The 13,191-nt window shown below is 38.5% G+C and overlaps 2 protein-coding genes across 3 annotated transcripts; one reads left to right on the forward strand and one right to left on the reverse strand.

Moving 5' to 3' along the window:
• Positions 1-4,004: 4,004 nt before the first annotated feature.
• Positions 4,005-10,599, forward strand: LOC132198952 (transmembrane ascorbate-dependent reductase CYB561-like). Of its 2 annotated transcripts, none has more exons than XM_059623296.1 (5): positions 4,005-4,151; positions 8,786-9,065; positions 9,291-9,499; positions 9,560-9,717; positions 9,773-10,599. In XM_059623296.1, exons 2-5 carry the CDS (start codon positions 8,852-8,854, stop codon positions 9,939-9,941), a joined length of 750 nt encoding a protein of 249 aa, XP_059479279.1. In that variant the 5' UTR covers positions 4,005-4,151; positions 8,786-8,851; the 3' UTR covers positions 9,942-10,599. The 2 variants fall into 2 exon arrangements, with proteins under 2 accessions (XP_059479279.1, XP_059479278.1); XM_059623295.1 differs by lacking the exon at positions 4,005-4,151 and adding an exon at positions 8,505-8,723.
• Positions 10,600-11,975, reverse strand: LOC132198951 (transcription initiation protein SPT3 homolog). The gene is made up of 5 exons (XM_059623294.1): positions 11,798-11,975; positions 11,527-11,745; positions 11,131-11,470; positions 10,882-11,071; positions 10,600-10,821 (listed from the first exon to the last, which is right to left on the reverse strand). The coding sequence occupies exons 1-5, from the start codon at positions 11,835-11,837 to the stop codon at positions 10,657-10,659; spliced, it is 954 nt and encodes a 317-aa protein (XP_059479277.1). The 5' UTR covers positions 11,838-11,975; the 3' UTR covers positions 10,600-10,656.
• Between the last annotated feature and the right edge of the window lie 1,216 nt (positions 11,976-13,191).

A 13,191-nucleotide genomic window follows, 5' to 3' on the forward strand; every position in this document is an offset into this window, starting at 1 on the left:
ACGGAGGCGGGTTGCTTCCTTTTTCGAAACAAAATATATTTAAAAATGAATTCAAAATAATTTTGAAAGGTTCTATTTTCTTACCTGAGGGGGTCGAGTTGGCGGCGTCGCCAGGCGCAGAAATCGCCGCCGCGGCAGCCGCAGCGGCCGCGACAGCGCCGTGGTAAGCGAGCTGCTCGGCGTAATTTAGCTCGGAATTGAGTTCCCAAAGCGAGTCGGCGGCCGCTTGCTGAACGACGCCTGACATTTCAGTATTTTTGGAATGGCCCTGTTGAAAAATTATTTATTTGCATCAATAAAAATGTTTTATAGATACACAAATTTTAAAATTTCCCTTCAAATCGAAATTCAAACAAAAATTAAATGCGAAAGTTATACTTAAAAAAAGTGTTGTATTTATTGTAAATTTACCATTGCTAGTGGATTATAATTTTTAATAATTAAGACCCAAACACAGACTTAATCTGTGCACCCAAATTGTTCTTATTGTTTTACTTAGATTGTATCACCTTCCCTATTTTCTATACCTAAATTTATTCTTAAAAGTTAATTTGAAAAGGAATTAAATGGTTGTCTGCAAATGGAGTGCAAGAAGCATTATTCAAAACAACGTTCCAAAAGCCATAATGACATAAAGTTGTGCATTCAAAATAATGAGTTGATTTTTTTCATTTTAACTCTGATTTTTTTCACTTCACTCTGATTGAACATTTAATTTTAAATGTGAATAAGTGAGGAAAAATTCATCTGTTGAGTGTGACACATTCAAATTCTCATCTTTTATCCTTCTTGAAGTCATATATAAAATACTAATATATGACTTTGATTTCCTTTCAATTATTATTTTCATTAAAAATGTGAATTAAATAAGTAAAATCTTTGTAAGGTGACAAATTAAAGTGAAAATAAGTACATTTTCTTTGTCGTCGGCGTTAATTAATTAGAACAAATTAAAAAATAAAAAACTTTTGAAAAGAATAAAATTCAGTGAGCAAAAATAAATAAAATTAATTATAAAAAACTTACCCTGAAAGAAGGTTTCCTATGCGGCCAAACAAGCTGGAGGCGCAGGTTGATTTGGCAACGGGACAAGTGCGCGCGGCCGAAGACACCCTTGCCGAGCCAGGGGTGTGGCGATTCACAAGGGGTGGCTTTCTCCATTGGAGACAGAGGGTGCCACCCCGGCCAATCACGGCCGCTGCAGGTGTCATCGCCGTGGCCTCGCCGACGGGGTGCGGGCTCGATATTTTTGCAAGGGATGTAATTTTGGCTGTGAATCGTGCAAAATCAATAGTTCAAAATGTTCATTATGGCATTGAAAATATTTAAAATATTATTTAATTAATAAAAAAATTAATAAAACGACCAAGAATATTTTGTTAATAAACAAAATACTGCAAAATAAAAAGCGATAACTGTTATATAGTTATTTAATTGAATTTTTAAAACCTTTTTTAAATCTTTTATAAAATTCAATGAACAATTTTTATTAAAACGTTTTTTTGCTTAATCCATCATCAAAATCCCTCGATGAATTGTGAATGTCGCTTTTAAAGCCTTACTATGCTTATAAGTAAAATTAGTGCAAAAAGAGGTTTTATCGGAGTAAAAAAATTAATTTCCAATTTGTTTTGGTCATTATACATATCATCGTCAGATCCAGAGATTTAATAACTTTGAGTAAATCAATCAAATACTGCGGCGTCGACCCATTATAGTTAAATCAAAATTAGTTCCGCAGATTGGGAAATAAAAGGGCGCGGATTCTGCTCGGTTTCCCCACGTTCGAGCGGAAAATGGAAATGCGCCTCCAAACAAGCTTTGCCCCCGAGAGTCAAAATATTGTTGTATTTAATGCGCTAATCGGCGTGAAAAGGCGCATTGTCGCAGTAGGCATATTGCACGCGAGTGCAGCTGCAGCTGCAGAGAGTGAGACTAGATATTAAATGTCACTCACGAGGGAAAGTAGCTCCTCTCTCTCCTTTTGATCGGCCGCTTCATTTCCATAATTCACTCCGACCGCGTGTAATTAAGTCAAATTCGGCGCGGCCAAAACGACGATCAGACGAGGACCCCTTTTTGACCCAGATTTGCGTTTGCCGACTTATGAGCAGCTGCATCGTTGCAGGTGCAGAATTTTTCCCTCGCAATCAGAATCAATTCACTTGCTGTTTTGTCCGAAACTCTGCTGTATTTTGAGAAAAAATTTCCAAACACTTCTGAAAATCTGTGAAACTTATGTGTGTCTTAATTAAATATGATATTTTTTCATGCCCTTTCATGTTTTCTTTACTGTGTTATTGCAATTCTAATAAAAATTTTAATCTTCTGAATTGTTTACCAGGTTAAATATTATTTTGAAAAATGTTAGTGATGAAGAGTTAATATGAAAAAAGAAAATTTCAGTCATTATCGTCATTAATTTTATTTCTGTTTTAAAAATTAAGAATATAACAGAGTTTTTTAATTATAAATTACGCAAAGTTATATCAAAGTGAATTTTATAAAAATGCACTTGCATTGGTTCCTCTCTTTATTTCTTAATTATTGTAAAGTTTCCGTGTTTATCGGTTATTCCTATTTTTTGTTTCTCTTTTCCACACAAGTAAGTCTTTTTTTAGCAATGCAAATAATTAATAGGATTCGAACAAAATACTTGCAATTTGATCCGCGTGGGAGAATAAAATGATAGGTAATAATCATAAAAATAACAGTATGGGCTCAATTAAAAAAATAATAATTGGCAAAAACAAAGTAATATGTGATTGTCTTGTACGCTTTGTTCTTGCAAAAAAGAAATTAATCATTCTTAATTATGTATTCTTATTGCAAAGTTTCCTACGGTCTTTACCATGCTTTTTTTTCAATCCAAAACGCAAAGCGGGACTTAACATGTAAACAAGCAGGGAGTGCAGATTAAAAAATTAACTTTGTTGCTCTCACGAGAGTCAATTTCAAAGCCGCCGCCGCTTAATAATTTTAATCCGAAGTGCCCACACGCGACTCATATCAACAATGAAGTGCCGCGTCGCTTGTTGGCAAGTGAAAAAAAAAATGGGGAGCATAAATGAAATGATATACATAACGCGCGCTGAATAGAGATTTTCCACTGCGGGAGAATTCGTTCCGAAGAGCGCAGAGAGTGACGAGTTCGCGCCCCCTCAAAGGCTGATTTCACGCGTGACAGTTAGTATAATGAGGGGTTGCATATTGCTCTAATTGAGCCGCCCACCCCAAACAAAATAATATATCAATTTGCTCCGTTTTTATTAAAAATACAAATCTAGTTTAGAGAGACATTGTTTTGTATAATAGATGAAGCCAAAATGTTGATAATCAACATTAACCAAATCACTGGAATGTGAAAATAAAAATGAAAGATAATTACAAATTTGAAATATAAAAGAATTTAAAGTTGTAAAAAACTTTTAGCCTAAAGGTGAACTAAAAAAATAAGTGCAACCAAATCGTAACAAATGATAATTTTTCTAAAACGATTGCAAAATGGAAAAAAATAGAAGACAAAAAGGTCATCTCGATTAAAATTTTCCCATTAAGTAATTTGCACTATGATTAAAATTTTGCTGTTAATCATTTTCGTGCATTCTCTGTGCTTAAAATTGAATTAAAAATATTTAAGAAATTGTTAATTTGATAATAAAAACCAAATAAAAAACTGCAAAAAGTAAAAAATATCCTTCTATGGTATAATAAAGAACGAACGTTTATTTCTCACTCTTTCTCCAACTTATACATCGGGGGTAAAATTTTCATCCCTGATCTACAGATGTGAGTGCCATCTGTGCAGCGGGTTGCCTACCCTCGTCTTGCGGGGGCGTTTAGAGGGTGGTGTGCTCTCGCATTTTGGTTCATGCATTTGTATAACTTGACGTCAACGGCGGCGCGTCCTGCGGATCAATATGCGCCGCGCGCACCAAACAAAGTGCCACGTGACCGCGACAGGCGTGCGCCCTTTGCCTTTCTCGGAGCAGCGCACAGTGGAGAACCGATCGACGCGGAGGTGCTCGCTCTGTTCCTGCTTGCAAGAGATCAACTGCGGGCGGGAGGCTCTGCGGCCTGTACCAGGGAGACTCTCAGCTGCCACAGGTGTCCGCCGGCCAAGCTCCCGAGAAGATCCGGACGTCTGACAGGTGAGCTGCCCTCGACTTTCCCAAAACGCTGCCGTATCAATTTTCCACGAGTTTCCGGCTTTTCGCTGTTTTATGAGATTTCAGTCACTCACACCAGAGAGTGATGATAATGGGGGTTTTGCTTTTACTGCGCGTTCAATAAATCCCAATCCTCAGATAGGAGAGGTTCATTTCTTTCCAACGGAAAAAACAATTATAAAATAAAATACTTGAAAGAAAATAATAACTTTTTGAAAATAAAGAAGAATAATAATTTTACATATTTACAATATTTTTATAATTTTGTGTGATTAAATATTTAATTTTTTAACCTAAAACCTCAATATTTATTTGAAAATCAAATCGCGCTACTCGTCGTGCATAATTTGCAAAAAATTATAGGCAGACAAAGAGCAAAATGATGCACACTGAGGCTGCAGCTCTGTTTCCTATCGCAATGACCTGAATATTTTTTCCACACACAAACACACGCTTCGCAAGTCATGGTCGGATGTCCACGAAACGGTTTAATTTTTTATAAGAACAATAAAATGAATTGTTTTGCGCCTTCTCATGATTTTTTTTAACGTCAAATAAGAATGTCACAAATTATATGAAAGAGAAGTAAATTCATCAATTATTTTATTTATTATTATATTAAAAAGTATTGTGCATTTTTTTAAATAGCAACAAGCAACAAGATAAAGAACTCTCTTAAATTTGAAAAGGATTTTATTTTCCTTTTTTTAAACTAATTAACCCCCATTGTGACGTTTTGAAAGGATATTGAGTTTGGGATTTCGGGGAATGTCAAGAAAGGTGCGCGGCTGCGGCATACGAATTGGAACTATTTGATAAAATTTGCTTTGAATGTCTATTGGAAACTTAAAAAAATACCAGATTGCATAACCGAACCGGCACATTGACAAATGCCCGAAATTCTTTCCGAATCTTGTACAATCACAAAAAATTTTAAATTTGTTAATTTATCAGTTGCTTTCGATTATTTTACAATTACTTTTCTTTTTAGAAAGATACACATTGTTTGGCTAAAAATGAATAGTTAATTAATTTTTTATTTGGTCGGCAAAGTTTCTAAAACGATAATTTAGCAATTCATTTCTCAATAATTCTATCATAAAAAGAGGTTGAAGGAAATTTTCAATGGGTGTAATTGAAGTAAATGCAGGAAATTTTACCATTGTTAGAGGAAATCACTTTCACTTAAATGAAGTGCAATAAAATCCATGCAAGCAGTAAAAACTGCTGAAGCGCGAATTTAGTTTTAAAAAATCGGCGATTGCCCGGCGCGCTGTTCCAAATTAAACAATGCGCCGTCACTTTCCTCTTCCTTCACATTTGTTGCACTCTCGTCGAATTCCGTTTAAATGCAACTCGCAATTTGCTCTGCAGGCTGATTATATAACACACATTCCATTCTCTCTCACGAGTTTCTATAATATTAATGACCTGCAAAAAAAATTACCTTTCTCGACATCGAGCGCTCCTGCAGGATCACGTGCTTTTTTAGTTGCGCCGCTTGCGAATTTTAGCGCCTACTCGATTTCCGTCCTCCCTCTTCAATCGCTCCGCATGTACCACAAATTGGCAAAAAGTTGCTGGTTCCAGACGAGTTTTCACTTAACTTGCCAGACTGTTTTTTTCCAGAAAGTCACGAGCGTGATAAAAATATTAACCAAGTATTGTCCTATCAGTGAGTCTTGACTTTTTTGAATGCTCAAATTTGAGATAAATCGCTAAATTTGAAGACTTTAGTTGAGATTAAATAGCATAAATAATTAAGAAAAGTACATTTTTAATAGCAAAATAAAATGTAAACTGAGAAAATTAATTTCACATTCATGTTTCTCAGAAATGTTTTCTAATTTTTAACTCTACTTCAATAAAAACCCTCATATTCAAAACAACAAGCTAGCAATTCAGGTTTAACAATTTAATATGATTTATTCAAGCAGTAAAATTCTCCTGTAGCGGACAAGCATGTTATATAACACATATGAACGCTTGAAAAAACGATTTGTGGGCCGCTCCTGCAATTATGCTCAGGGCCAGCACAAAAACGTTTTATCTTTTCATGCATAAAAAAATCTGAGCACGCCATTCCAATATACCAGTCTCATATAACAAGGGACCATGATGAATATTTATCCTTACACTCAAGAGCATACAGACGACGGTTTATTAGTTGAGCTTTAACACCAGATTATTATTTACTTTTCTAAAATTATCAACTCTAGCATGTCGTAGGGCCATTGTTATTATTTGCTTGAATATCAAATAAAATGTTATATATTTGTTTAAAACAAATATCTGATGCATATTGCAAGCAGTGCAAGTTGATTTGAAAGTTATATAATTCAATACTATAATAATAAGCTTAGCGTTTTTATTTTGTAAAAATTTTAATTTTTCAAAATCACATTATATTATAATGTTATCAAATTGGAATTAATAATTTGAGGAAACAAACATAAGTGCATTTTTTTTGTCCACATCTAAAATAAAAATTCATCAATTATGCTATTTGGCCATGAACCATTTTTTTTTTTTTGCATATTTTTAATTAATCTAAATTTGTTTTTTGTTATTTCTTTAAAAGAATCATTTTAAATTATGACGAATCATTAACTTGAAAAAATAAACAGTATCTGAATTAATTAGGGAGAATTAAGTGGTAAAAAAACCAAGTTTAATTTCAGTCAAAACTGGATGATGTTGATTTATTTATTGAATAGAGAATAAATAAATAAATAAATGAATTTCTTGATCCAGCTTGAGTCTCACTTCGACGATGTCCCCTCTCCGTTCTTGTTCTGCACACCCAGCCTTCTCAGCCTCTTCAGAGCTCTTGAATCCACAGTTGAGGATGTTCATCTGCTTCAGGAGCCGCGCGGTCTCTTGCAAGGTCTCTTGTTGGTGCGAGGGCACTGCCTCTCTTCCTCTTCTCTGCTCTTAAATCCCTCTCCAAGTCTCCAAACTAAGCTGTTCATTCGGACGCTCGGAATCGCCGACCCGCTCGCTGCCAATTGGACTGTCGTCCTGCGTCTCGTCCTGCGTGCCGCACGCTGAGGCGCTTGCCACAAAGCTCTTGTCTGTATCCTCGGCGGCCAGATCTTCAGTTGGCGTGGTGGTCACTAGCAGCCTTGTGGCGTTGCTGAGCCGGACGCTCACGGTCTTGGGCTCAACACGGAGGATTTCCAGCTGGGCAACGCGGCCGTCTGTCATTCTCAACTCAATAACCTCGCCCACAGATGCAGCGAGCAGATCTTGCAGCTTGTTTTTGACCTCGCATTTTTCGGCTTGATTGAATGCGTCGGTCGTCCCAAAGGTGAGACGGACGAGGCGATCGGCAGGTGAATAACTTGGAGTTTGACCCTTCGTGTTGGCATCGGCAATGGCGAGTTTCCCGCAAACCCTCGGCGGAAGGACGAAGGACGACGCTCTTGGTGACAGCTCGGGAGAATCTGTCAAGGCCGGTGATGACGGATTGGCCGTTGAGTTCGTCGGTGATTTCAAACGGACTCGATCCCGAGCTTCTTCATCTCGGCGAGCACGTAGGGTTGCAATTCGAAGCCGTGGACCACGTTGAGGCCTTGCATGGCACTTTCAAACCATCCCATTTCCATGAAGATCGGATTTTTGTCCAGGAATTCGGCTTTCAAAAGTTTACCCCTCGGAGGTGCCATCTCTGAATTTTGCTTCAACAACAAGAATTTAACGTTTAAATCTAGCAACAATAGAAAAAGGCGAATGAAAATTTCCGTTACGCAACAATCGCATTAGATTCGATTATTTAGAGATTCTTTTTACTCAAAAAAACACAAACGGTAAAGTTATACTAGGGTTTGTGTTTTTTTGTAAGCAATGCAAGTTAAATTGAAAGTTAAATATTATGCTATACCATAATTATGCTTAGCGTGTTTATTTTGTAAAATTTTTATTTTTTCACAATCGCATAATATTATATTTTTATCGATCTAATTAATTATTTGGAAGAACATTATATAACCAACAAAAGTAGTGCAATTTTTTTGTCAACATGTAAAAAAGTAAGTAAATTACGCTATTTGGCAAAAGTTTATTTTTTAATTATTTCAATTTATTTGCCATTATTAATAGCAAAATATTAAATAATTATAAATTATCTAAATTATTTAAGGATCTATAAGTGCAGGTCATAAAATTGAATTAATGATGTGAGGCAAAAGTTTTCCTCGATTTATAAAAAATACTGTTTTAAAACAAAAAAATCCAATAATAATTCGCTCCATTAAAAAAAAGGGAGGCCTGGGAGGCTAACAGGTTGCCTACATCGCCCGGCAGTGGGCGCTCTTAATGTGTTGATGTTTTGCCAGCTGGCCGCCGTGGCCGGTGCGACTTTTACTCCAAACAGAAACATTCTGACCAATTTTTTTCGCTTCTCTTACATTTTTAAAAATACGGACAGTATTTATCTTTAAACCATGGGTGCTCGTTGGAAATTTATTTAAATATATTAGCATAAAATTAAGCGGTGGAATGGGCGACACCGTAGATTACATGCTGGACGACGAGCACCAGCAACCCCTTCTGGTTCCTATACTTTTATGCCGTTGTTTATTAACAATCAACTCATTTTGAAAATTTCTTTAAAGGTCAACCAGTCGGAGGACGACGAGGAAGAGATTGAGGTGTCGAGCATCGACAGACGACGACGAACAATGGATTCAACCATCGGTACTGATCCGAGAGACCTGGAGGGCTTCACCTTCTTCTACTGGCTCGCCCAGGGCCTAGGTGTTCTCTTGGTGGTGCTCGTCGGCATTTGGACAACCCATTATCGTGGCGGCTTTGCATGGAGCTCTGACCCCAAGCTTGAGTTCAACTGGCACCCCATGCTTATGACCATTGGCATGATCTTCATGTACGCTAATGGTATGAGGAGGAGTGACAAATTATCTTTTTGTTTGCTCTTTAATCAAATTTAATACTTTTGTTATCAATTCTTCAAACATTGGAAGACTCAAAAGCAGAGCAGCACTGCTTGTTATGCATTTTTATCTGTAAATATTTATTTAAGCTCTTATATAACATTTTTTATATAATTTTTTTGGAAATACTTATTTTATTTCCTACATAAATTATAATTTTTATTTGTAGGAATGATGCTGTTCCGATACATGCGTTACCATCGCAAGCGCCAACTGAAAGTTTTTCATGCCACCTGCCACACACTGACCTTCCTGGTGACCGTGATTGCCCTGTGTGCCGCTTTTGATTCGCACAACCTTGCCATCCCACCGATTCCCAATCTCTACACATTACACAGCTGGATTGGTCTCACAGCAGTCATCCTCTTTTGCTGCCAGGTTTGATTTTGTTTTTTAAACTCAGAAGGTATTTTAATTTACATTTTAAATCTTCTTCAGTTTGTCGTCGGATTCTCGACGTTCCTCTTCCCGGGTGCCAAGCAGTCCCTCCGAGCGGCTCTGATGCCTGTGCACCGGTACTTTGGAATGCTGGGCTTTGTCCTCTCCATCGCCGCAGCCCTGATGGGCCTTCTCGAAAAGGCCATTTTTACATCAGTGTAAGTTTTGCATTTAGTAGAAATTCTCACAAAATTTCAATAACTTTTTGCACAGGCCTGCCTACCAAAGAATGGAAGGAGAAGGACTGCTGATGAACTTCATAGGCGTGGTGCTGGTAATCTTTGCCGCCGTTGTGATCTACGTCGTCTCCAATTTTGGCTACCGTCGCATACCGATGTCTGAAGATGAAACCCTCCTGACAACCGAGTCCCAAATGGGATAAAATGTTTAAAATCACCTCGATGTCTCCTCTCATATCATAGAGCAACAAAAATCACAGCGTTATTAAATTTTGATATGTTAATTTACTCCGTCACGGTTGTGTTCCAGCTGCTATTATTGTGATCAAAAAAATTATGTCTTAAGATGAGTTATCTTGTACTGTTTTGTGTGTTTATTGTACTTATATAGCAACAGGAAAGAGTTGATTGCAAAATTTGATTATCCAGGGAAATGAATGAGTGGTAAATTCAAATTAGTGCATCAAGTGTATGCACGAATCAGACATGAAACTGACAAAAAAAGACTGTGGCAGGTCTATTATTTTTGCCTGTACCTCGACATATTTTTGTGGGAGAATTTATAAACGTGTTTTCATTCCAATCAAATTAAAAGAGAAATGAAAACGCGTGCTTAATAGAAAATATACTACTGTGTCTATTGCTGAAAATTAACCATCAGTGCTTTTGCAGCATTCCTCTCTCATTTTGTTCAATTTCCCCCTCCGTTATTATGTAATGTGTCAGTACAAGAGCGCGTCATCAGCACTGATGAGTTTTCAGGGTGTATTGTTTAACAATACAATGAAAATTATATATCGCATAAAATGTTAATTATGATAATCTATATATATATTAAAGTTATGTCTGCAGCACAAAAAATCCGTCTTTCTATGAAATTTTTATTATTATTGAAAAATAAAATGAAAAAGCACAAAGCTAGCAGCAGAAGAGAACTTGGTCAACAGGAACTTTGAATCCTCTCGAGAATCTGTTGAAGGGGGTAACAGGATTTGTGAATCTACGGACGGCCTCTCTGACGTCGTGAGGGGTCAGAGGCTGGACGAACTCCACTTTGCCGGAAGGAGCGTCATATCTGGGATCCTGTCGATAAAAATTTAGAAATGAACACTAATGATTATTATTATTTTTTCCAATTCTTACATGAGGTTTGAAGATGGTCATTGGAACGTAAAGTGAGGGTGGCAGAAGTCTGTTCATAGGATTTGTGATGGACGCGTTGCAGTCCCGCCTCACTTGCAGAGCAAAGTCCACCAACTGGCACAAGGTCTCGTGGGCAAGGTAGCCGAGCAGCTCCATGTGAATTCCATGACCAAGCGGAAGTTGTGGTTGACTGGTTTTTAACGGAAATTATTAGCATTTAATCAAAGTATACAATTTCATTTAAATTACGATGCATCGCCAAGGAAGTTGCCATCCTTGAAGATCCACTCTCTGAGCTTGAGGGTGTTGTTGTTGTTGCTCTGGGTGAAGGTCACTCCTCTGGCATGTGAAAAGTTGATGTACTCGTCTGCACTCATGGCAATGGACATCTCATCAGCCCGGCGCAATCGCTCCTCCTTGATGTGATCCACGACCAGATCATTGTCCACCCAGGCCATCAACTGGCCAGTGAAGTCCATCGAGAGCAGAAAGTCTTTGCACAGATTGCGTCGCTTGCCTGACGATGCCACCTTCTTCTCCACATTGCCGACGAGATCAGTGTATATGCTGCTTTTGGTGTCACTGAAGCCTATTCGAACAAACAAATTATAGGAGAGAAAATGCAATTTGTAACAAACGACTTACACAAAAACTTGATGGCTCTGCGCAGCTTGTAGCGATCCTTTCGCATCAGAAAGAGCATGTCCTCTGGTCGGATGTACTTGGCTTCTCTCAATTCTGCAACTTCCTGGGCCTTCTGCAGCAGAAGCACCATCTGCTTGTGCACAACCTCCTCGATCAAATGGGCCGTTTCAAGCAATGGGCTGCGACTGTCCCCACTCGCGTACATCATCCTCTGGATTTCTGCAATACAAAAATTATAAGCTTACACTAAAGTTATAATCGTAGAATGTACCAGTTTCAAAATAGAAGGCCTTTCCCTCTGCTTGGATCATTTTGCTTATATTAAAGATGAGAAGGAAACAAATGTACAAATGAAGTGTGAGAGGATGCGGTCTAGTTAGTAGGCCTGTGGCTTGCTCTGCGTGGGCAGGATGCCGAAGCGTTTCTTGATCAAAATCCTCTGTTCAGAATACTTGTCTTCAGGGGTGAAACGAGCTGCGAAAATGAAACTTGTGACTTTGTATGCGTGTTAATGAACAAATTTACCAGGATGGGCTGAGAAGGTGGGAGTCACTTCACCACTAATGGTCACAGTTTGCTGAAAATCAAATTGAAAACATGAAAAAATGGAATGCTCTGACAACACATGCGTGATTTTAAAAATTGAAAACAGAATCTAATCGAAAACGAAGATATACATACGTTGAGCGTGTAGACGCGTTCGCCCTTCTCGTTCAGGTAGTATCTCAGAAGCATCTTCAATCAAAGAAAGTCAGGTCGAAATTCTGTAAAATCGCCGAGCAGCCGATGATTTCCAACTTCCAACACGTGCGGCTTTTTTTAGGCAAAAGGGCACCAAACACCCGTAGTACGCACGCAGGCGCAGGTCGTAAAACCAACGCTACCAACCCAACAAGAAACCAACCATTCATTACAGCACCATTTGACGTTGACCTTGAATATAAGAATAACATTACAAGGTCATGCAATCTGATCGCTATAATGAGATCCCGGAGCCACGCCCCCTTTGCGCGCCATCTGGCAACTCTGCCGCTCGACTCATCATTATTTTTCGATCTTCATTTGGGTGACACAAATTTTAGTCCGCGAGCCATCAAATTCGGAGAGCTGTGATGGGCAACTTGTGCTCGTGCTGCAAAAAGCAGGTATGATTTGGGCCGAATTCGGCTCGGGCAACCTTCCATCTCGCACGTTAACCTCTTTTCCGAGCTATTCGTCGGGCAAATCGGGCCGCGACCCGACGCGAACGACTTGCAATTAAGTGGCGGGCCCAACTACTCCGCCCTGTTGCATTCCCGATACGTTTGTCGAGAATTCTGGCGCGCCGCCAAACCACCGGCCGCATTTTTGAGCCTTGGACTTGTTAAAATCACAGAGTGGAACGCGATCGGCCTCCGGTTCGACGCTGGAAGCCGAATTCCGAGGCGAAAAGGGTGCGACCGCCCTGCGCTTTTGTCTCTTTGTTAGTCGCGGGGGCGGGTCTGAGAGTTCAGGGGTCGCGAACTGACCCTTTCCGAGCCTCTGAAATAATTTGACCCAGCTATGTCACGAAAAGACGAGAAATTATCAAATTGTGTCTTTTATAAATAAATTCATAAAAATCCAAAAAGTGATACAAAAATAGGTGCAGTCTGCTGTGATTGCGTTACTTGGTAACAGTACTCA

This window comes from Neocloeon triangulifer, unplaced genomic scaffold (assembly GCF_031216515.1).
Source record: "Neocloeon triangulifer isolate White Clay Creek 2 clone unplaced genomic scaffold, ASM3121651v1 ptg000013l, whole genome shotgun sequence".
Lineage (NCBI taxonomy): Eukaryota > Metazoa > Arthropoda > Insecta > Ephemeroptera > Baetidae > Neocloeon > Neocloeon triangulifer.